This window comes from Scyliorhinus canicula, chromosome 9 (genome assembly GCF_902713615.1).
Source record: "Scyliorhinus canicula chromosome 9, sScyCan1.1, whole genome shotgun sequence".
NCBI lineage: Eukaryota > Metazoa > Chordata > Chondrichthyes > Carcharhiniformes > Scyliorhinidae > Scyliorhinus > Scyliorhinus canicula.
Genome location: NC_052154.1, coordinates 125293254 through 125318609, shown reverse-complemented (window position 1 = coordinate 125318609; position 25356 = coordinate 125293254). Strand labels below are relative to the sequence as shown.

The window sequence follows — 25356 nt, the reverse complement described above, 5'->3', positions numbered from 1 at the left end:
ACTGTATTTCAGGCCACTTTAGATGCTTATCCACCGCCGAAATTACCTCATCTTTTCGCACTTCAAGTAATGTTAACTGCAATGTTTTTGCCAAATCTAACAGTCTGCTTTTAGTCTTTGTCTATAAGGTACTGTGTGTGACCGTCTCCACTCCCAAAAACTTCTGAGCCTATGAAAGAGCCATTGTTCACAACACTCTCCCCACTTAAACTAAAATAACACACCTGAAAAGCAACCACAATATGCTCGCCCCTCACTGTCTTTAAGTTCACTAAGCCAATCCAATAGATGGACTTTTATCCCGGACGAGCCCCCAATTTGTTATGGGCCAGGATTTAGAGAACCCCAAATTGTATCATGGAGTTCACCTGACCCACAACTTTTAATAGATTGTGGTATGGGGAGCACACAGCCCACTCTACAGGTGTGGTACAGCAGAAATGAAAAAGTATTTTTTAAAGCAAAACAATGTTTATTCTATGAACTCAAGTTAACCTTTTGAAAACATACAGTGAACATCTTAGCAACCATCAATTCAAATACAACCCCCAAAGAATACAACACTGAATAATCCTTAATAACTTCCCAAACAACATCTGGAAGTCAAAAGAAACACTTTTAACAGAAGCACATCAGGTTTACATTCACTACTGAGAACATTCATAATTTTGAATTCACCAAATGATCAAGAGATAGTCTTTTCATGGCAGAGAGATCAACAGTACACCTGCTCTGTCTGGCTTCAGCTCCAACACTGAAAACGAAACTAAAATCCACGGTGCAGCAAACAGCTTAAAACAAAAGTAAAAGGCTGACAAGACAGCCCAGCCGCACCCACACTCTGACATCACTGATAAACACTCATTTCTTAAAGGTACTCTCACATGACACTAGCAACTCAAGACTGGGCATCCATGAAGCGCGGTGGATCATCAGCAGCAGCAGAATTGTGCTCAATCACAAACTGTAACCTCATGGCCTAGCATATCTCCCATTCTACCATTCCCACCAAGCCAGGGATCAACACTGGTTCATTGCAGAGTGCTGGAGGGAATGCCAGGAGCAACACCAGGCATACATAAAAATGAGGTGTCAACCTGGTGAAGCTCCAACACAGGACTATTTTAGTGCCGAACAGCATAAGCAGCAAGTAATAGACAGAGCTAAGCAATTCCACAACAAAAAGAGAAGATCTAAACTCTGCAGTCCTGTCATATTCAGCCATGAACGGTGGTGGACAGGAGGAGGAGGCTCCAGAAATATCTCCATCCTAATTGATGGAGGTTTTCAGTACATTGATGCAAAAGACAAAGCTGAAGATGGTTATTGGAGGGCAATCTTCTCAGTCCTGGGATATCACTGCAGGAATTACTCAGGATAGTGGCCTAGGCCCAGCCATATTCATCTGCTTCATCAATGATCTTTTTTCATCATGAGGTCAGAAGTAGGGATGTTTGCTGATGCCTGTACAATTTTAAGCACCATTTGCAGCTCTGCAGATACTGAAGCAGTTCCTGTCCGAATCCAGCAAGACCTGGATAGTATCCAAGCTTGGACTGACAAGTGACAAGTTACATTCACATCACACAAGTACCATCTCCTACAAGAGAGAATCTAACCATTGCCCCTTGACATTCAGTGACATTACCATCGCTGAATCCCCCACCATCAGCATCTTGGGTTACCATTGATCAGGAACTGAACTGAACCAGCCATATAAATACAAGAGCATGTCAGAAGCCAAGAATCCTGCACCGAGTAACCCACCTCTTGACGCCCCAAAATCTGTCACCGTCTTAAATGAACCAGTCAGGACAAAGGAGTCCAACCACAAACGTTCACTCCCTCCAGCACCGACACGGCAGCAGGGCAGCAGTGTGTACCATCTACAACATATATGTCAAACTCAAGGCCCGCGGGCCAAATCCGGCCCGCGGTGGAATTATCTTTGACCCGCGAGATAATATCTAACTACTTTGGTTTTTTTTTTGGTTTTTTTAAAATTTAGATTAGCCAATAATTTTTTCCAATTAAGGGGCAATTTAGCGCGGCCAATCCACCTACTCTGCACATTTTTGGGTTGTGGGGGCGAAACCCACGCAGACACGGGAGAACGTGTAAACTCCACACGGACAGTGACCCAGAGCCGGGATCGAACCTGGGACCTCAGCGCCGTGAGGCGGTTGTGCTAACCACTAGGCCACCGTGCTGCCCTAATAATATCTAATTACTATTAAAGCTGGCCCCAGCAATTGAAGCGCCTATGGCGTATGATATGGCTGATGCCGAGTTTATTCAGGTATAGTGTGAATCACAAAGTGTTGGCCTGTGGAAAAATGTTTTCATTAGAAATTACTCCGGAAAAGCTCCAGATAAAGCAATAAGAAATAAATGCAACTAATTTTTTTATTTATTTAATATTTAATGTTGTTTTTATAGGCAATAACCTAAGCTTTATTAGTTCCAGGTTCAATAAGTTCATTTCAATAAGTTTTGCAAAAAAACATTGAACCAGTCCGGCCCTCGACTTGTCCCGATTTTTTAATTTTGGCCCACGGTGTATTTGAGTTTGACACCCCTGATCTACAAGATGTACTGCAGGAACTCACCACGGCTCCTTCAACAGCCCTTCAAAACCCACTACCACTACCACCTAGAAGGACAAGAGCAGCAGACACATGGGAACACCACCACCTTCACCTTTCCCTCCAAGTCACCCACCATCCTTACTTGGCAATATATTGCCGTTCCTTCACTGTTGCAAGGTCAAAATCCTGGAACTCCCTCCCTAACAGCACCGTGGCTATACCTGCACCTGATGGGTTGCAGCAGTTCAAGAAGGCAGCTCACCAAGGTTAATTAGGGATGGGGAATAAATGTAGACCTAGCCAGCAATGGCCACATCTCATGAATGAATTATTTTTAAAATGGTACTGTCAGGTACAGCTTCTAGCCTGCCAGCAATTACCTCACCAAAAAAAAAATAGATTATCCTACAAAAACTCAGATAATAGATTTCTCTCCACAGGATAACACCCTCATCCAAGGAATCAATCTATTAAATCCCAGTTGTACCCACTGATGTTCTAATCTTTGCAAACTCTGCCCCTCCCCCGCTTCTCCCCCATTCAGTCACCAGTTAATAGCACCTTGCTCAGACACTTCCCTTGGCATTCTACATGATAGCTGATGGATCACAGTGTAGCCAGAAGCATATTTAGCAAGAATGATAGCCCCTGTATCAGGAACTGGTGGTTTCTGAAAACAAACTACTTGTAACATTGAGGAAGATGAACTTACAGTTAAACCATACAAAACTTTGCTCTGAACGAAGCAGTTTTTAACCTCAAACAGTGTTCCTACCCTTACCCAATAAGCACACTACCATTGATTCCAGTCTGTTGACCCATCAGCAGCAAGAAGGTTGACTTACAAACACAATAGCCTGATCAATCAACAGTAAAGCTCCCACCCAAACTCTTATCCTCCAATATACTACCTCAGTCACCTGTTCCATTCATTCCTCCAGATGATGCGCTGCATCATGTGGAGATTGGGCAAATGCGACGAGGCCATGATTGCCCTTCCTGCAACAACCCCCCCAACCACCACCGCTACCTCGAGGTAGCTGCCAGGCTCGGGCCTCAATGGATGGCCTGTCCGATGTGGCAAGGTGCTGCTGATCTCTGGAATTGGCACTTAAGTGGCACCTCAATTGCTCTAATCGGCATCTGCCTCTGTGGAGTTGATTGTCAGTGTGGTGATATGAATCACTGTAAATACACAAGGGGTTAATGTAAATACATGTAGACTAGATAGACACTAGAGGGAGCACCAGAGACATGACACACACACATTCAACCAATAGGCCAGTAAATAGGACACGACCAATGGGCATTCAAGATACACACAGAGGTGACACTACCACAGAGGGCACTACACCAACCCATATAAAAGGACACAGCACACATGATCTTCCTCTTTCCAGTGGAGATACTTAGTGAGTACACAGGGTTGATTGAAATACATCACACCCACCACCTGGATTGTAGCAGACCGGTTTGTCAGTCTGAGTAGCTATAGCAGGATTAACAGGAGAGTCGAGTCCAAGTAGGAGAATCGTTAGCAGTTCAATAAATGTGTTAAACGTATCTCCAAGTCTGAACCTTCCTTTGTCAGAGTGCACATCAAGGAAGTAGCTTATGCTACGTCAAGAGCGTAACAAAACAGTCAGTACCTGTGACATCCTGCTTTCAGCGGTCAGAGGTGGGAAACATCAGACAACCGACATGATCCTCAACTTACATATCTTTCCTGTGCCCCTACACTCCTGATTCCTACTAACTCCGTGGCCAGGTAAGAGTCCACGGTGTTCAAGCTCCAGGATAGCAGGTGCAGAATAGATGGCAGCAAGAGTCTGTTTGCCTGGTAGGAACCACATGAAAAGATTAGATTTGAGAACTGTACCCACACAGGGCTCTGATTGGCAGTGTGGGAAATAACGCAGGCCCTAGTGTGGGCCTTGACTTCTACGCCAATGGGGGAAGATCCACTGCGTTGGGACAGCACAACCTGCATGGTAACTTTCTTTTAAAATATAAACACCAATAGTGGGACCACTGCCATTAAGTGCATAATAATTTTGGATGAAAATTATTAACATGCCATAATTCATTTGTTGCTTCTATAATGTGGCTGTTAATGGGTGATGGAGCCATTCACTTCAGATATAAATAACTTGCTGGGGTGGGATGATAAACTCAAACGTAGCTCACTCTGATTTTCACTTGTTGACTGCTATTTGTGTCATCTTTTGGCTTGACAGAGAAAACAAAAGCCCGACTCGACATGAACAACCTCAGCACCAAGCTGAGCATGACTGACTCCAACCTTGCATCCTCCACCGCATCCAGTGGAAGCAGCAAGAGGGTACGTTACATGCGAGAAGGAGAAATGTTTGGCTATTAAGTTTGGCTTCTTCAGCACCATGTCCTGATCAAATTTTTTGTTTACCTGAATGGAGCCAGGTTCTGGTGGGATTGAAACTACCGTGACTGTTCCTTGCGTAACATTTGACATTTTCTCCTTTTTTTCCAATTAAAGATCAAACAGAAATTGTAGAATTCCTACGTTTTCCTCTGAGGACTGTTGCCTGCTTGCTTTGGAAATAATGCGCTGAGGATTTTGCTGCAATGGATACTGCACTGTTTCTGGTTAAGGGAAGCTGCACTGTTACCTGTTTGGTTGGATCATGTAATGTTCCTCCTGTGAGAGATGCTGCATTTCATTGCAGGAAATGCATTGCTTGCTGTGGCACTGCAGTTTCCTTTGAGGTGCATCCCATTGCTTCCTAATGCAAGGGGTGTGTTTTACTTCTTATTATGTGGACTGCTACAAATTGCACGAAAGACTGTATTCTTTCATGTAAGTTATGCCGCATTGTTTCATGTGAGCTTGCTACATTGTTTCATGTGAGCTTGCCACATTGTTTCATGTGATCTTGCCACATTGTTTCATGGGAGCTGTGCCGCATTGTTTCATGTGAGCTGTGCCGCATTGTTTCATGTGAGCTGTGCCGCATTGTTTCATGTGAGCTGTGCTGCATTGTTTCATGTGAGCTGTGCCGCATTGTTTCATGCGAGCTGTGCCGCATTGTTTCATGCGAGCTGTGCCGCATTGTTTCATGCGAGCTGTGCCGCATTGTTTCATGTGAGCTGTGCCACATTGTTTCATGCGAGCTGTGCCGCATTGTTTCATGCGAGCTGTGCCACATTGTTTCATGCGAGCTGTGCCGCATTGTTTCATGTGAGCTGTGCTGCATTGTTTCATGTGAGCTGTGCTGAGTTGTGTTGCATTGATCCCATTTCAAAGGATGTAACACGGTTTCATGTTCTGTGAATGTCTGTCTAATTTGTAATGGATGCTGCATTGCCCGCCTTTCCAAGGAATATGAATATTGCTGAAAAGAGAGACATATTGCCAAAATATTTTATCTTGCACTCATCAGGACAAATGTAAGAATGCCAGATTTCAAATACCACAGGAGAAAAGGGGTGCTGACTGGTTGGCAAGTCGACTTGATTGGCCAAGATTTTGCCATCAAGCATGCAATGGGGCACTATGTTTCCGAGCAATTCAAAAACATGTCAAACTTAAACATATTCCCTTTGCTTGCAGGGGGCAAGCATATGTCACTTCAAACAAACATAACTGAGCTGGGCTTGTATCTTAATTGGTTGTTAGTGTAGCTATTAGCACACTCCGGATTGTTCAGCAAGTGTTGCCTAATTGTGGAATCACATCTAACAGTAGATGTTTTTTGGAGGGTTTTGCACGTGCGGATGGTTGAGTACAGTGTTCACTCTGCCCATCTCTCTTTCAGCCAGAGGAATGTTGTTTGCTTCAATGAGCCAATCCTTAGGATCTATGTACCTGCCATCACACCAGCACTAAAATTTAAACATGATGCAATTGTACGGTGGGCGGGCTATCTTTTTGTTGTCTTGCCAACTAGCCAAAACCATTTTTCTCCTGTGGCATAAATTTGTTTGAAATTTGCCATTCTTTTGTTTGTCCTGAGGAGTGCAAGACAAAAAGCTTCAACAACAAGTCTCTTTTCAGCAATCTTCAAGTTTTGTACTACTAAGTAAATGTTTCTGAGGAATAGTTCCTTTTGCAAGAGTTGTTGAATTACTTCCTGATACATCGATGTTGCAGTGATCCTTGTCATGAGGGATGCGAACCAGTGTGAGGGATGCTGCAAATTGGCTGTGGCAAAGAATGTTGCAATCAATGCTGTATTGCTTCATCGTGTAGGGTACGTTGCCTCTTCCCATGAGGTGCGCTGTACTGTTTCATTTTGGAGACTGGCTCAGTCTTGTTGTGCTAAAGGGATAGTGCCCTCTAACGTTTTATGAGAGGTGACTCAGAGCTGCTTTTACCCTGTCCTCATAACTTGGCTGAAGAAGTTCCTGGCCGCTGTTTTCCTGTGCTGCGCTATTTCCTCTTGTCATCTGGTGTTATTCTTGTTGTAATGAACATTGCCCTCTCTCTATGTTGTCTAGTTGTGAAAAAGGACTTAATTGCTTCCTTATGTCATGGCGTTTCATTGTTTCATGTTGAATATCATGCCGTGACGTGTGTAAATTCTTGTGATGAGAATGGGGCATTGTTTTCTCCTACAAGGCATTGTTTCTTGCTGTGATGGACCTCCCATTGTTAATGACTGTGGGATGCATTGTTCCATTGTGACGTACCGCATGGTTTTAATTCAATAATAATCTTTATTGACACAAACAGGCTTACATTAACGCTGCAATGAAGTTACTGTGAAAATCCCTTAGTCGCCACATTCCGGCGCTTGTTTGGGTACACTGAGGGAGAATCCAGAATGTCCAAATCACCTTGTGGGAGGAAACCGGAGCACCCGGAGGAAACCCACGCAGACACGGGGAGAATGTGCAGACTCCACACAGACAGTGATGCTGTGAAGCAGCAGTGCTAACCACTGTGCCACCGTCTTTAATTATGGGGGAATGGTGCAGTGTTTCCATTTCGGATTGTTCGTTTTGTGCTTTTTTTAACTCCTGAGAGATGCAGCATGCAAATATTGCATTGATTCCCAATACAGCCAATCCTGCATTATTTAGGATTTCAGGTGATTCCTTTTTCCCGTTGAGAAGTTACCTTGTTTCTGGTCTGGTATGTGATGCTGGTTAAATTCCTGTTTGGGTTGCTGCATTAGTTCTTGCATGTGAAACTGCATTAGTGTTTAGAACTGATGCATTGTTTCCTCTAGCAACTGGTGTGACAAATGTATGTGTCTGCCTTGTACAGGTCAGTCCCTTGTCATTGTTGCAAGCCACATGTCTGTGGTAGTCAGTTTGCCCAATCTTCAATTTAGACAATGTCATAACTAAAGGGTGTTAAAAATACAATCCCTTTGTGACCTTAACTGGATATTGCATTCCTCGTAAGTACCCTTCTATATGGTTCTCCAGCTTCTGATAGCTGGAACTGACTAACACTGAGAGACTGTGGAATCAAAAAGCTGCTCAATCTCGCCTAATACACGGGATTCGGCAGAATGGCATTTTTAAACTTTGTTAACTGCTACTCTGCTTCCTTTGAATTATAAAACAACATAAATGTGTAATGAACTCCCAAATGAACAGAATGCCAACTCTTAATTTTTTTTTTCTTTTAAGGTCAGTCGCTGGTGCTAAAAATCAGATAGCTATGTTCTCAACTTCTAGCTCTGCCCAACACCTCTTGTCGTGCATTCTTTGTTGGAATTGACTGACCACATGTCTTGCGCTTTTTCTAACTTGTGAGCCCAGAAAGAAAGGCTTTGGCTTTTCAATACTTCTCATGTTAAGAGCTTAGTTCACCAGGCTGTCAAACAAGCCTGCTCCCTCTTGCCTCAGAGAGCAGATGTTCACCAAGCCATCTCATCAATTGACCTTCCGCTAAGCTCAGATAAATAGCAATAATAACAATAGGTTCCTGGGAGCTCAGAGAGAAAACGAGGCCACCTTCATTTTCCCCAGAGGGTAGGAGATGTAACTTTAATAGATTGACTCAACCTGAATTGACTTAGCCACAAGCTGAATAATTGTTTAACTCACTCCAAACTAAATGCAATCGTTCCAAGAAAACCCATTCCCAAATCCTTTCCATCCAAAAAATTAATTCCAAACCGGGACAAGCTTGGCTGTCATAATGAATACAGCAGTGTGTTCTTTTCTGAGGGATGTTGCATTATATTCTGCTGTATTGTTGCTGCTTATATGATCTTATAGTTTTGCTGCAGAGTTTTTGGCTCGGAATACTGCCTCACCAGATTGATTCCGTCTGATTGCACCTTGGCAATGCCGTATGATTTCCTCTTGAGGTGACCCCAGCTTGTCTCGTGCAAGTGTTGGTTGCATTGTTTCTTGTAAAGAGTGTCTTGTTCATTCCCGTCAGCTGCACAGCTTTTGTCTCTTAGGATGAATTCGGCTGCATTGCTCCCTCTGCTGAGATGTGCTGAATTGATTCCTGACACAAGGATGTTGCATAGTTTTCTGGTCTGAACTCTGCGGTGTTGTTTACTGTTGCACGGGACGCTGTGTTGTTTTGTGTGAGAGTTGGCGAATTCTACTTAACTTTCAGAAAGCTGCATTATTTTCTTATTCCAAGGAATGAAGTAAAGTCACTTTCAGTGACAGTTGCTGTATTGTTTCCTCTTGCAAGCCATTTTACGTGGATTCCTTTCCTGGGAGACCCCTGCAATAGGATAACTTGCACTGTTGCATTTGATGCTCTATTTACTTTTCTCTGGGATGTAAACATGTTGTAAAATTTCCTGCAGGGGTTCCTCACTTGTGTGGAGTTTTGTGAGATAAAGTAAATGTTTTGTTTAAGTGTGATGTTGTGCTTTATCCGTTGCAAGAGATCCTGTGTTTATTGTATATCAGTGAAGGTGATGCAGCTTTGTTCCCAGTTGTGAAGGTTTTAAAGTTGAATAGTGTGAAGATCATGGCGTTGTATTGATGGGAAGAGCATGCTCCTTTTGTGCTTCTGTGAGCCAGGGCATCAGCTCCATCTTCCCCACCAGGGGCATGGGACACACCCCTCTCCCTGCTCCCCGAGACAATGTCCAGAAAAATAATCACCCAATTAGAAATGGGAGCAAGCTCCTTGAGCTTGTTACAAGAAGAATAAGAAATTAACTCACATAAACCAAATCAAATTTTCACCAGTTTTTGTTCCACTAATAACTGCCCCCTGGTAAATTTAATATCTGGTGAATGATTGCAGAATTCACATTTAATTCATTGGCTCGCAGGATGTGTTTTGGGGATTGAATTGATCAAAATATTTCTTATGTTAAGGGTATAATGTTATCTGCAGAATGAGGATGTGAGCTTCCTCTGTGCCCTTTCTTCTTTCCTTACTTCCTCTCACTCTTTTACTCTTGTCCATACCTCACCTGCCTTTCTCTTTCTCTCCTTTTGCTCTTCCTCTGACTGCAGTTTGACTTCATTACTCCTTTCCTACCTTTTTGTCAGCCAAGTGATCCAACGTCATGGCGACAGGGCCTGCGCAAAACCGGCATCGTCTTGGTGCCCCAGAGAGGTCAAAGAGCAGCGGTGAGCTTCTTGCACATTGAGGTTTCCCATGTCGGTGGAGCTTTTAGTTTGCAGCATGCATATGTGGTTTGCCTTGTATTTCTTTCTCTTTCTCTCTCTCTCTCTCTTTCTCTCGTTTATACTTTTGAGATTTTAGGCTGATTCCCACCTGCTAATTGGAGCCAAATTGACTTTTGATTTCCCAGTGAGAGCAACAGAAACTCTAGAAATCTATAAACTTATCTGTTGTACATTTTCATTGCTACTCTGCTTTTTTCCTTGATATAATCTCCTGCATCCCACACATTCCTGACATTCATAATCTAGGAATGACTCTGCATCTCACAATCTCTCCCTGACTCTCACGAGTTGGATGGGTGGTAAAGCTATGTTGGGGTTTGAGTGTATTGCCCCTTTCCATCTCTCACAGCTTCCTTTTACTTGAATGGACCTGGATTATTGAAAAAAGGGAATGTGATCTCATTGAAAGCAAGTGTTGCTTAATTATTGCATACTGGGTTAGAAGAGATGTTAATGTCACACTAGTTGCATTTTAAAATAGATTGAGAAGTATTACGAGGATACGGGGCCTACTGTGTTACATAAGAACGTTGAAATGGACAAATCAATAACAGGTCATCTGGCTACTTTCAGGATTCAGAAATTGTCAAATGCAATTCTATCTCTCGTGTCTTTAGCTCACTTTTTCTGCCAGTCCACCCCCCACTGTTCACATCCATTCCTTCTCTGATTTATATAGTCACTACGCTCTCCGTAAAGTGGTTCACCTTCATGATTTCCCTAGAAACCTTACACTGCAGAAGGAGGCCATTCAGCCTATCAAATCTGCACCAACCCTCCGAAAGAGCACTCAACTTAAACTGGAGCAGCCGGAGTAAACCCACGCAGACAATGGGCGAATGTGGCAACTCCTCACAGACAGTCACCCCAGGCTGGGATTGAACCCAGGTCTATGGCACTGCGAGGCAGCAGCATTAATCACTGTGCCACCCCTCGGAAATGAGTTTCAACCCGTGTTGTAAAACTAATGATTTCCAAAGAGATCCTAAAGCTTCAATTCATCTGAACAGCTTAGAATCGATTTTCAGCCATTTCACTTTCTTATCCAATACGGTTATTTCCAATTTCTGTGATTTGGCCATTCTCGGGTGTCTAACCCAATACATCAATTGTTTCTATTTAATATGTCCCCGCTGTAATGTGACAGCCAAAATACTGAGTACTCCAGGGAGGGCCAGGCTTGTTCTTTGTACAAACTCATTATTCGTTCCTGAGACCTCCTTTTATTAAATGCACAGCAGTTTCAAAAAGCTATTAACCAGAACACCATTCCTCCTGTCCAAACAATCTCTCTCCTCATTTGTGTCCTACAGAATAATGGTGTGCATCCTGCATTCTCATCTGTTACTTTCAAAGTCTCATTATTTTACATTTAACCACTTTAGACATTGTAACTTTTGAGCCCAACTTCACAGACAGTCCATATCTCTCTGCATTGAGCCCTAAATTTTGTTCCTTGCTGCTAGTCTTGCTTGCTGTGAATTTATTTTGTGGTTACTGCTCAAGTACTTCTTATAGAATTATCATCATAGAATTGATACTTCGATATTCGTGCAGATTTTTCACCCAGACCATCTCTGGGACTCAGCTACTTCTGCATTCAAAGCACCAGTAGTAACTGTATCCAGAATGGTTTAGGCGAAGGAGGACTCTGAAGAATGAATGCTAATCACTGGGGGGCAAACTACCTCTCGCCACCATGGAGAGCAGAATTGTGCATGTCTTCAAATAGAACTTAATTGGAACTGTTCAACGGTGCTCTTTGTCACCATGTTGTGAGCACACATTGACCAAGGGAAATCTTTCACCATATTGTTAGTGCTTTATTTTGTGGTTTAAAATGTATTTTGGGAGGGTTGCTGCAGCTTGCTGCCTATGCTTACCTTGCTGAGGTTAGTCTCAAAGTTACCGCCTGTGAAAGAGCCATTTGCTTCTACTGCTGTATTACAAGGGAGTAGTGAATGTGAGACCACTCCTACCTCTGATGTCAGGATGAAGGTAAGGCCCTCCTATCTCTTCTAACTTTTCTTTTCATTTGGCTATGCTTTGGTTGACCGGGCTGCTTCCATTGGCTGTGAACTAGTTTGGTTAGGGGAGTGTGACAGAAGAAGGACTAAGGGAAACGAACAAACTTTCAGTGGGAATTGAGCCTCCACCCTGCCACTACCTTGAGTGTTAGAGTGGTAGGTTTCCCTTACTCCTGATGTTAGAAGGGGGTGGGCTGCAGAAACATCTCCCACTGATGTTATCAGAGGCAACTTCGTCTCTCCCACACCACGATGTTAATGGGAGGTAAGTCCCCTCCTATCTCTACTGGCATCTTTTATTTTCTGCCTGTGCTTCAGCAGTTCGTTTGCTGCTTCCATTGACCATTCCTTAGGCTCGAGGTAGTTATGACTGGCAGCTCCCTTCACTTAATAAACTGTCTCCTTTGTGTACCCAGTTTACAGGCTCTGCTGCCAAAATGGCTACCCAGGATGAGGAGAAGAAGGAGCAGCAGTCCCCTGCTGCGTGGCGCACTGCTCTTCGCAAAACTGGCAGCTACGGAGCCCTCAATAACTTGCAACCACAACAGGAGGAGCAGAAGGGAAAAGATGTGGGCATCATCCGGTCAGCCTCTAGTCCCAAACTGACTCTGGCAGAATCTAAGGAGAAGGTAAGTGCGAAGAACATTTGGGACAATTCATTTAGAGGGAGGATTCAGTCTATCTTGTTCTTGGTCAGTCCACACCTGGTATTGTACTGACCTGACCATAAAGTTAAAGGTAAAAGAGCCAGTTGGAATTTATTCATGCAGCGCGTTTTAAGATGTGGAATGCATGGCCTGAGAAGGTGTTGGAAGCAAATTCAATAAAAGCTTTCAAAAAGAAATAGAATTCTATTTGCAGAGGTAACATTTGATGTGCTATGAGGCAAGGGCAGGAATGTGGGACTAAATAGAAGGTTCCTTCAAAGAGCGGCACAGGAATGATGGGCTGAATGGCTCCTCTCTGCACATTAAAGCTCTTTCATCATTGCTGCTTTGTCATCCCACAGATGCTGCTTATTCTCTGGTTCCTGCTGCCACCAGGATAGGTCACTGGATAATGATCAGACGCAGAAACCAGAGATACCTCCTTTTCCTTCAGAGCACTGAAGCCAGTTGTAGCATTGCTATTGTCACTGGACCAACCATCAACTTAGTCAGCACACTGGGCACCAACGTTTCCTGTGAGTGAGAAAAGAGGCCAATCCCTTCTATAGGAAGGTGGGGAGGGAGAAATCATGTGCTCAGATTTCGGGTTTCCCAACCGAGAGTGAGAAACTGGCCTAGCAAAGCGAGCACATTTGTCAGCCATTCCCTGAGAGTGTAGAGAGCAGCCACTCCCTCACATTGAGAGTAACAGAAATCAATTGCTCTCTATTATGGAGAGAAAGAGCAACGGCTAGCCTCGTCTTTTGACATGAATGAAAGAACAGAGGATCTCACAGAATAAGAGAACACACACTCTGAGAAAGCAGAGGCCAGTCTGTATGCTTGTGTCTGTCTGTGTGAGTGGGAAAGAAATAGGGAAGGGAGGTAGAAACGGGACATTTACAGGGAAACAACAAACAGGAAATAATGGTACAAGCAAATGTCAGTACTCAGAGGGAGGAGACAGCCTCACACTCCTGCACGTAGAGCAAGAGACAGAGCACTCAAAGGTTCCCACAGTCTAAGTACATCCCTGTGGGGATTGGCCCACATCACAAGTGTCCCCGAAGTAACCAGTTCACAATCCCAATCTCACTCAGACCAGGGAATGGCTAGCATAGGACGTGGAAATAAGTCACATTTGTGAAAAAGAGGTTGAAGTTAAGACACATTATATTCTGATTTTCTTTATCTTCTGAGTGTAGTCCATGGAACTTTAAAGAAATTAATTAATTCTGCTTTGAACCTCTGCCGTACGTAAACCAGGTGTGTTTGATGGGACAGTATGGAGTTGTTAACAGTGCAGCAAAGCCATGCTCTACTTGTTCTGGGAATATTAAATGGAGTAGGCGAGATAAATGTTGCTTGAATTGCATCTAACTTAAGCTGTACCTTGGGCAATGTTAATGGATGTTTGCATCTAGCTTGTGCTGTATCTCAGCTTAGAGTTCTTCATGGAACAGTAGCAAAGGAGTCCTTCAAAGGATAGTGTAAATGGAATTTTATCATTTATCCAGTCCACAGACCTTTCCTCACTGGAGAAGATTGTTTGATGGGAAAGTGTTGAATGAACTTTACCCGCCATTTAATACCTAGGGTGCTGCAAGTGCTTTGAGGGATAGTGTAGTGGTTGCTGTCCTCCGCAGCCAGCATACACCGTACCTAACTTTGAAGTTCTCGTAAGTACGACATAATGGGAGCTTTACTCTTTCACTTGACCCATGTTGCACCTGACTAGCGTATGGGTAATGGAAAAAAACTAAAGGGGCTTTTGGTTAGCATCTAAGCTTTGTTGCATGTACTTGGGAGTGCTTCATGGCCGCTGTTGAAGGACGTTTGCTGTGTATCCCATTTACTCATTGAACAGTTTAGAAGAACCTGTCTGTAATCTGTGGTGTATCTTACCTAGGAGTCTTTTGTGGCCATTGTGAAAGAAGCTTTCACCTCGCTGTACCTCACCTTGGGTTACCTAGGTGGGAGTGTGTGGAGAAGGTACTGCTGCTGTGCATGTATGCTGTGTCATAACTAGAGTGGTGTGCTTGTGACATTACTTAATATCTAAATTTTGTCGCACCTATTCAGATAGTGCTTGATAAGGCAAATAGGGAACTTTATTCTGTTGCTAATCTGTGCTGGATTTTATCTAAAAGTGATTCATGGGGCTGTTTAAAATAAATTTTATTTCCAGCCAGTTCTGCCTTATTTGGGACTACTTGACGGAGGGTGTGGAATGAGCTTTACAACAAATTAGCCCAGGAAGTAAAATGCTGCAGATCTGAATTAAAAGAAAATGCTGGAAATATTCAGAGCGAATGTTTCAAGTCATTACATAATGATGTCACGTTGCACTTTGATCAGAAACATTAGCTCTGTTTCTCTCCACGGATGCGATCTGACTTGCTGAATATTTCCAGCATTTTCTTTTCTCTGGATTTCACCTGTTAGAGCTCACCTAACTGATATTGAAGTGAAGTACAATCCTGTATTTAACCTGTGCTGCACTTTACCTGTGTGTTTAAAAAATAGTGTGAAGAAGCTTTTACTGTGCATGTAACATGTTGTATATGATCTGGGAGTGCTTGATGTGGCTTTGGAGAGGGAGCTTTTCTCTCTCTCTGTGACCTATGCAGGAATTGATCTGGGCTAATTTGTTGTGACAGTGTAGATCATAGCAGAGTGCATTTTACCCATTTGATCCATGCTATATAAGACACTGTACAAGGAACTTTACTTTGTACCGATGCTGTACATGGTCTGAGAGTGCTTTGTGTGCACTGTAAAGGAAGCTTTCCATTGCAGGGAACCTGTGCAGTATATGATCCAGGAATGTTTGAGGCGTAGTCTTGAAGGATCATCACTCTGTTTCCAATCACTTGCGTACTTCACCTTGGAGTGCTTAATGGAGCTTCACTCTGTATCCAAATTGAATATAGCACAATAATTGGTGGGCGAGTGTGAAGTGCCGCACACCGTTGGTAACGCTATACATAAAGCAATGTAGAGGAAACTTCCTGTTGAGTTACTCTGTTGTACTTGACTCTGGAGTGCTCATGGTAGTGGAGGTGTAGTATTCCGCATCAAAGTTCAAAAAAAGGTTCGTAAGTCACCGGTAAAAGAAATGTTGATATTTCATGTGTACCCAAACTTATTTTTCTATTAATTGATGGGATGTGGGTGTCGCTGGCTGCACCAGCATTCATTGCCCATCCCTATTGTCCTTGAACCGGAATGACTTGCTGGGCCATTTCAAAGGGCATTTAAGAGTTGGCTACATGTAGGCCAGACCAGGTAAGGGTGGCAGATTTCCTACACGAAAGGACATTAGTGAACAACCGACAATCATTAGACTTAGAATTTCAGATTTGTTTACTTTCAAATTTCACTTTCTACCAGTACACTGCGTCTCTGGATTACTCATCCAGTGTCAATACCACTACACCACCAGCTTCTCTCAGCAGCCAAACACTCTTGAGCCCTGGCAATGCTTAAGAGACAGTGTAGAATGAATTCCTCTGAGCAGTTTGATGCTAAAAATGATCAGAGAGCTCAATGCAGGCTTGTCTGATCCTTTCGTGTGTGGGACCATACTTCAAACTTTTTGTCACTCAAGGGGCCATTGAACAAATTTCGAAAAGATAGAGCTCATACTGTGGTATGAAAAGAAACAACTGGCTGAGGAAAAAAACAATGTGTGATATATAAGAGCATTAGAGTATAATAGGGAGTGTCTGTGTGTGTTGCCGGCTCACTCCAAGTCTCAGCATGCTCACTCAATCGCCTTCACCCACTGTGAGAGGGGATGAAAATGCATGATGGTATGTGTGGGTGAGGGTGAATGAGAACCCTGATACTGGGAGTGAGCCAGACTAATGGGCACAACCTACCATGTCATGCATACTCGCTTCACACACACTCCCTCTCCCCACACACACTCCCTCTATTCTCTCTCAGCGTCACACTCACCCAACTCTCTCACTCTCCCCAACTCAAACACTCGCCCTACTCTCACACTCGCCCTACTCTCACACTCGCCCTACTCTCACACTCGCCCTACTCTCACACTCGCCCTACTCTCACGCTCGCCCAACTCTCACGCTCGCCCAACTCTCACGCTCGCCCAACTCTCACGCTCGCCCAGCTCTCACGCTCGCCCAGCTCTCACGCTCGCCCAACTCTCACGCTCGCCCAACTCTCACGCTCGCCCAACTCTCACGCTCGCCCAACTCTCACGCTCGCCCAACTCTCACGCTCGCCCAGCTCTCACGCTCGCCAAGCTCTCACGCTCGCCCAGCTCTCACGCTCGTCCAGCTCTCACGCTCGCCCAGCTCTCACGCTCGCCCAGCTCTCACGCTCGCCCAGCTCTCACGCTCGCCCAACTCTCGCCCACCAGTGCTCCCCCTCGCCCAGAGCTCCCCCTCGCCCAGAGCCACCCCTCGCCCAGAGCTCCCCCTCACCCAATGCTCCACTTCGCCCAGCGCCCTTTCTCGCCCACACTCTCTTCCCCCTTGCACTGTCTTCCCCCTCGCAATCTCTTTCCCCTTTGCGATCTCTTCCCATCCACGCGCTCTCTTCACCCCCTCGGCTCTCTTCCACCCCTCGCGCTCACTTCCTCCCCTCGTGCTCTCCTCCTCCCCTCGCGCTCTCTTCCTCCACTCGCGCTCTGTTCCTCCCCTCGCGCTCCCTTCCCCCTCTCGCGCTCTCCACCCCCTTGTGCTCTCTTCCCCCCTCGCGCTCTCTTCCCCCCTCGCGCTCTCTTCCCCCCTCGTGCTCTCTTCCCCCCTCGCGCTCACTTCCTCCCCTCGTGCTCTCTTCCTCCCCTCGCGCTCTCTTCCCCCCTCGCGCTCTCTTCCCATCCACGCGCTCTCTTCACCCCCTCGGCTCTCTTCCACCCCTCGCGCTCACTTCCTCCCCTCGTGCTCTCCTCCTCCCCTCGCGCTCTCTTCCTCCACTCACGCTCTGTTCCTCCCCTCGCGCTCCCTTCCCCCTCTCGCGCTCTCCACCCCCTTGTGCTCTCTTCCCCCCTCGCGCTCTCTTCCCCCCTCGCGCTCTCTTCCCCCCTCGCGCTCTCTTCCCCCCTCGCGCTCACTTCCTCCCCTCGTGCTCTCTTCCTACCCTCGCGCTCTCTTCCCCCCTCGCGCTCTCTTCCCCCCTCGCGCTCTCTTCCCCCCTTGCGCTCTCTTCATCCCCTCGCACTCTCTTCCCCTCCTCGTGCTCTCTTCCCCTCCTTGCGCACTTTTCCTCCCCACGCCCTCTCTTCCCCTCCTCGCGCTCTCTTCCTCCCCTCGCGCTCTCTTCCTCCCCTCGCGCTCTCTTCCTCCCCTCGCGCTCTCTTCCTCCCCTCGCGCTCTCTTCCTCCCCTCGCGCTCTCTTCCTCCCCTCGCGCTCTCTTCCTCCCCTCGCGCTCTCTCCCTCCCCTCGCGCTCTCTTCCCCCTCGCGCTCTCTTCCCCCTCGCGCTCTCTTCCCCCTCGCGCTCTCTTCCCCCTCGCACTCTCTTCCCCCTCGCGCTCTCTTCCCCCCTTTGCCCTCTCTTCACCCCCTCGCCCTCTCTTCACCCCCGCGCCCTCTCTTCACCCCCTCGCCCTCTCTTCACCCCCTCGCCCTCTCTTCACCCCCTCGCGCTCTCTTCACCCCCTCGCGCTCTCTTCACCCCCTCGCGCTCTCTTCACCCCCTCGCGCTCTCTTCACCGCCTCGCGCTCTCTTCACCCCCTCGCGCTCTCTTCACCCCCTCGCGCTCTCTTCACCCCCTCGCGCTCTCTTCACCCCCTCGCGCTCTCTTCACCCTCTCGCGCTCTCTTCACCCCCTCGCGCTCTCTTCACCCCCTCGCGCTCTCTTCCCCGCCTCGCTCTCTCTTCCCCCTCACAATCTCTTCAACCTTCATGCTCTCTTCCCCCCCCCCCCCGCGCTCTCTTTCACCCCTCCGCTCTCTTCCCCTCCCTCGCACTCTCTTCCCCTCCCTCGCGCTCTCTCCCCCCGACGCTCTCTTCCCCACCGACGCTCTCTTCCCCCCTCATGCTTCCACCCCCTCGCCCTCTCTTCCCCCCACGCCCCCCACCCCTCACACTCCCTTCCCCACCTCGCTATTCCAAGGCCCCACCTGGATGTCTTGGCTTCAATTCCCACCCTCCGCTCCACTCTAATCCCACTGCTCGGGCTGCACTCCCTGCGCCCCGCTCTTCATCTCACTGGCCCTTGGCCCCCTAGGACTAGAAGCCAGGTAAGTCCTGTTTCTCCAGGCACAGATTGTTCTGCCCTACATTTGCTGCTGGTAAGCTTATCAGTGAGCCCAGCAGCAGCTAATGGTGGAGGGAATCACTTTGTTGGCAGAGCAGAATCTTCTATTCAAACTTGAATGTTTGGCCAGCATTTTGAAAATTGGCTCTCTTCACCTCCTCGTGCTCTCTTCCCCTCCTCGTGCTCTCTTCCCCTCCTCGCGCTCTCTTCCCCTCCTCACGCCCTCTTCACCCCCTCGCGCTCTCTTCCCCTCCACGCACTCTCTTCACCCCCTCGGCTCTCTTCCTCCCCTCGCGCTTAATTTCTCCCCTGGTTCTCTCTTCCTCCCTCGCGCTCTCTTCCTCCCCTGGCGCTCTCTTCCTCCCCTCGCGCTCTCTTCCTCCCCTCGCGCTCTCTTCCTCCCCTCGCGCTCTCTTCCTCCCCTCGCGCTCTCTTCCTCCCCACGCGCTCTCTTCCTCCCCACGCGCTCTCTTCCCCCTCGTGCTCTCTTCCCCCTTGCGCTCTCTTCCCCCTCGTGCTCTCTTCCCCCTCGCGCTCTCTTCCCCCTCGCGCTCTCTTCCCCCCCTCGGGCTCTCTTCACCCCCTCGCGCTCTCTTCCCCCCTCGCGCTCTCTTCCCCCTCGCGCTCTCTTCCCCCTCGCGCTCTCTTCACCCCCTCGCGCTCTCTTCACCCCCTCGCGCTCTCTTCACCCCCTCGCGCTCTCTTCACCCCCTCGCGCTCTCTTCACCCCCTCGCGCTCTCTTCACCCCCTCGCGCTCTCTTCACCCCCTCGCGCTCTCTTCACCCCCTCGCGCTCTCTTCACCCCCTCGCGCTCTCTTCACCCCCTCGCGCTCTCGTCACCCCCTCGCGCTCTCTTCACCCCCTCGCGCTCTCTTCACCCCCTCGCGCTCTCTTCCCCTCCCTCGTGCTCTCTTCCCTTCCCCGCTCTCTCTGCCACCGACGCTCTCTTCCCCCCCCTCATGCTTCCCCCCCCCTTGCCCTCTCTTCGCCCCACCCTGGATGTCTTGGCTTCAATTCCCACCCCCCCCCCGCTCCACTTTAACCCCACTGCTCGGGCTGCACTCCCTGCGCCCCACTCTTCATCTCACTGGCCCTTGGCCCCCTAGGGCTAGAAGCCAGGTAAGTCCTGTTTCTCCAGGCACAGATTGTGCTGCCCTACATTTGCTGCTGGTAAGCTTATCAGTGAGCCCAGCAGCAGCTAATGGTGGAGGGAAACACTTTGTTGGCAGAGCAGAATCTTCTATTCAAACTTATATGTTTGGCCAGCATTTTGAAAATTGGCTCCAGGGCTCGCACAGAGGGCTTCACAGGCTGCATCTGGATCCTATATTGGACAAGCCTGCCAAGAACTACCTTTAAATTAGATTGAAGCCATTCCTTACCTTACCCATTTTTATCAGAGAGTGTTACTCTATATTTAGCTTGTTTTGTACTAGAAAGTGCGTTGACAGTCTGTTTACAAAGAGCTCTGATTAAGATACACTTGATGAAGCAACATAGAAGCAGTTTCATACTGCCTGAAATGTCTGCTAACCGTGACCTGGTGGCACTTCATTGGTAGAGAATAGGGGCTTTACGCTGCATCTAATACGTCATGTATGTGACAGAGGGATGGTGGAGAAACATTGAAGCACATTTACCATGGAGTGTGTTTGACCTCTGAGACCATGTACAGGAGAGAAGCTTCCACTATCTAACATGTACTGTATGCGATGCTCTCTGCCCTAATTGGGATTATGTTTTGTTGCTCAGCTCTGACATCACTCCTGTTCAGTGTGGACAATGTTGGTTTTGAGTTCATCCTTTGATTTGTGTGTTTCAGGAGAAGGAACCCCGGCTAGCCCGTGTACCACCCACCCCCACAAGGAAGCTCTTCACCATTGGAGATACCAACGAAGATAAATCTAGGTGGGCAGATAAGCTAAGGAAGCCAGTTCATTAAGCTGGCTTACATTGTTTATTCTATGAAAGTCTGGTTTGCCAACTTCTCAGTATAAAGACCCACACAATGATCTTTCAATCATATTGGCACCACTAAAAAAGTCCGTTCAGAAAGTCAGAATTCAGAGTTAATATAAGGATGAGAATGGTTTTATCCTGCAGCCCATATATTATCAGAATCGGCTGTGACAACACAAGCAATCGAGGAGAATAAAGAGCTGTCGGGATCTAATGGTTCTGAACAATGGCAGCTGAAGCCACATACACCAGAAACTCCCTCCCTCCCAGTCAGAAACATCAAGTTTTAAAACACTTGATTGAATTGTCCTGTTTTAACTGAGGAAGCACTGTGAAATTGGGGCTGTGAGACTCGGTTACACATCAGGCGGAAGCCTCAAGTCCACTATCCAATGATGTCAGGGCAACGTTTGGAGTGCCACAATTGATTTTGGATCATTTGGGATAAGGAAGATGAAAATCAACCCTAATTCCCTTGATCATTACAGATGGGAAGTGCATAGTTGGGGACTTTGAGTGAAAACTGGCTTTCGGAAATTCAGGAATGAGAAATATGAGCAAGAGTAGGCCAAATAGTCCTTCAAGATTGCTCTGCCATTCATGGCTGACGCCTGACCTGAATTCTACTTTCCCACCTGATCCCCATCTCCTGTGATTTCCCGAGAGTCCAAAAATCGATTGATCTCAGCCTTGAATATACTCAATGACTAAACATCCATAGCTCTCTGGGGTAGATAATTCCAGATTCACAATCCTTTACCCTGGGACTATCATAGAATCCTTACAGTGCAGAATGAGGCCTATCGGCCCATTGAGTCTGCACCAACCCTCTGAAAGAGCCCTCTATTAAGGTCAACTCCCCCACCCTATCCCCCATAACTCCACCTAACCTGCACATCCCTGGACACTAAGGGGCAATTTAGCATGGCCACTCCACCTAATCTGCACATCGTTGGACTGTAGGAGGAAACCGCAGCATCCGGAGGAAAATCATAAATACACTGGGAGAACGTGTAACCTCCACACAGACACCCAAGTCCAGAGTCGAACCTGGGTCCCTGGCTCTATGAGGCAGCAGTGCTAACCACTATGCCATTATTCCCCCTAATGCTGGACTCTCCAGTAAGGGAAAACATCCGCTCAGCATCTATCCTCTTAAGCCCCTCAGAACCTTGTATTTTTCAATGTGATCACCTCTCACTCTTCTAATCTCAAGATAGTATCGGCCCAGCTTACTCAGCCTGCCATTAGAGGGCAATCTTCTCATCTCAGGAAGGCTACTAGCCAGTAAACTTTCACTGTGGAGCTTTCAAGGCAAGTATATAATTTATTGGATAAAGAGACCAAAACGATTCATACTACTCCAGATGTGGTCTCCTCAAAGCCTGGTATAATTGTAGCAAGACTTCCTCACTGAAAACCCAGGGATTGTTGCAATGCCACGATAGTTGAATAATCTAGAAATGCTCACTATTTAAACTTGCCTAAGGCTACTTGGATGAGATATCAGAAAGAATTAGATGAGAATTGAATAGTCCCCATCCAGGAGACCTGTACCTTCAGTGGTGGAGATCAGAAATGGGAAGAATGGCAGAGGACTGTGTGGGGGTAGAAAATATGGTCCATCTGATTGATCTCAAAATTTGAAAATACCCCTTTTTCTCAAGAAAACACCCACCACAATTCGTCTCCTTTGTAAATTTTCCCCCACCCTCGACCTTACCATCTCAATGAACAGTGAATTCTCTATATTAACCATCTTCTATGTAAAAGTATGTAATCTAAGCTTCCCACTTTCCCTCTTCTGACTTTGAGTCTGTACCCAGTTCAAGGTAATGTTCAAACATTTCTCTGGGGTTTAGTGCGTCTGCTTTCTTAGAAATACTTTGTTTCCCCGAAACAATTTCTTGTGGTGCAGACTTTCTCATTTCTGTAGCTTTAAAATGGAAATGTATAAAGAGTCCAGCTAAATTGGACATTGCCTTTTGCTATTGGTGATGCTTGTTTTTCAATGCAGAGACTCGACAGCCCAGTTAGCTCGTAGTGCCTCTTACACACGGCAGCGAGAGGATGACACTGGCAATCCATTGGCAAGCCTGACCCGAGGCTCATCCTACACACGTAGACAGACTGAGCTGGAGAGCAGCAAAAGGGATAAGGACTTGAATAACACAATGCCAAGTAGCATCTCCACAGCAACAGTGTCAGGTTATCCCAAGAGGTTTGTGATCAGTGTACTACAGATGGGCTTACATTTCTTGTGGGAATTCTTGAAAGGGGATTGAACTCTGGGGCTGATGTCGGGTCTGTTGGTACGTTTCATCTTTCCCTCTGTTTGATTCATGTGACATTTTAGTCTGCTGTCCCTTGTGTCTCTGGGGACAGAAAACTGTTCTCACTCATTGAGGCTGGCTTGGTTTTGATGATGAATTATCAGCAAATAATTGCAGATTATTGAGGTCCTGGTTATTATTCCTCCCTGAACCAATACAACCAAATGAAAGAGTAACTGGTTATCCAGCACCATACTCTATTTGGGACTTTGCAAATTAGATACTGTGTCTGCCTCCAGTGATTACACTACAGACTCCTTGGGCTGGATTCTCCGCCCCGCTACATTTCCGTTTCACCCTGCGGGCTGGATGTTCCGTTACGCCGGCAGGTCAATGGGGTTTTGCATTGTGGGGCAGCCCCACGCTGTCGGGGAACCCCCAGGCTGCCGGCAAAACGGAGCGTCCCAACTGCAGAGAATCCAGCCCCTTGCATGTGAGCACTTTGAGATGTCCTCAACAAAGTATAATGCAAGATTTTTCTTTTGCATCTAGCAACCACAACAGTAAAATGTAGAGGAATGTATATGTGATAATAGTCCAGTGTACTGAAAATGAGTTTGCACCATATTGCTCCAACTATGGACTAACATTGGGTTTCTTGATAAAGTACTGCGTGAATGCCTTCACTGAGGAAAGCCCTAAATGTGAATGACTGCTGTAGCAAACATGGAGCTCTCACTGTGATAGAATCAGGTAATCCTGCGCACAGAGTGTTGAAGCAGTGTAGCAGATGGCGAGGTATTGGGGGCAGACTGAAGAAAACAGGTCCACCCTGTGGACAACCTAGTTGAAGATTTCTTGCGGCAAGATGCAGGCACAGATATTAGACAATGCATGGAAAAGGGAAACATGGTGGTCATCCTGGAGAATGTGATCCCTGGAATGCTCCTGGTCACACGTTGCACTGATCATCCTTTTTTTCAGTAAGTGTACCTAATTTTTTTCCAATTAAGGGGCAATTAAGTGTGGCCGATCCACATACTCTGTACATATTTGGGTTGTGGGGGTGAAACCCACGCAGACACAGGGAGAATGTGCAAACTCCACACAGACAGTGACTCGGGGCCAGGATCGAACCCGGCTCCTCGGTGCCGTCGGCAGCAGTGCTAACCACTGGGCCACCAGTGGTATTCCTACCTGGGAGTGATAATCCTGCAGATTTTACTCCTTTGTGAATCCAGGACAAATTGCACAGAGCTCCCAATGGCAATGTAGACAGTGTTATACTCTGCACCAAGCCTGTGTTGTACCTGCCATTTTATGGTGGATCACTGTAGAAGGAGCTATGTGCTTGGACAGCTGTTCAGCTTCTAACCATTTTATTATTGACCCTCGGTTATCTATTGTATAGCACAGCCCCAGCTCCCTGGTGTTCTGAATCCTTCAACCTGCTTTCAACTCTCAGTTACCCTAGGTGTAACACAGTCCCATCTCTGCCTTTCTTGCATATAAAATATTGGCTGATTGCATCACATGTAGGGCAGTTGTGGTCCAGCGAAAAACTAATAGGAAAACCAGTCAGCATCTTACCACAGGGGAAGAAACTGGATATTCAGAATTTGCTGGAAACAGATCTGTTCCATCTTTGCAGCCGGAAACTAGTGTGGAGGTAGAATCTGAACAAGGGAATGGAAAAAAATGATGGTCGTTAGTTTGGGGTCATGTAATTCCAAGTTCCACCTGTACGGTGTCACTGCCGCACTGTATGAGCTGCAGTACAGAGTGGAATGTCCTGGAATGCATCATGAGACAGTGCAAGCACTGTGAATAACTGACCAAAATTGGGTAGGCACTCTGTTCAGTTGAAATATATTTGGGGCAGTGGGGGCAGAGATAGCAGATCACCATCAATTCCATCAGGCTATAGCATTATTTTAACAGAAAGACAGTCCTGTAATAGCTTGGGTCAGCTGTGACTACTGACACCCTTGTGTGAGCCACAGACAGAATCTGAATACACAT

At 46.7% G+C, this 25356-nt stretch overlaps 1 protein-coding gene across 4 annotated transcripts in view; it reads left to right on the top strand.

Annotated features, from left to right (window-relative positions):
• Nucleotides 1-25356, top strand: part of LOC119971660 (protein phosphatase 1 regulatory subunit 12A-like) — a 266177-nt gene that overhangs the window by 172366 nt on the left and 68455 nt on the right. For 2 of the 4 annotated variants that reach the window (XM_038807505.1, XM_038807502.1), the window contains exons 9-13: nucleotides 4826-4929; nucleotides 10017-10133; nucleotides 12637-12849; nucleotides 20925-21010; nucleotides 23079-23282. In XM_038807505.1, the coding sequence (XP_038663433.1) occupies nucleotides 4826-4929; nucleotides 10017-10133; nucleotides 12637-12849; nucleotides 20925-21010; nucleotides 23079-23282 (724 nt within the window). The remainder of the gene's footprint in view (nucleotides 1-4825; nucleotides 4930-10016; nucleotides 10134-12636; nucleotides 12850-20924; nucleotides 21011-23078; nucleotides 23283-25356) is intronic. The other 2 variants (XM_038807503.1, XM_038807504.1) reach the window with 2 other exon arrangements.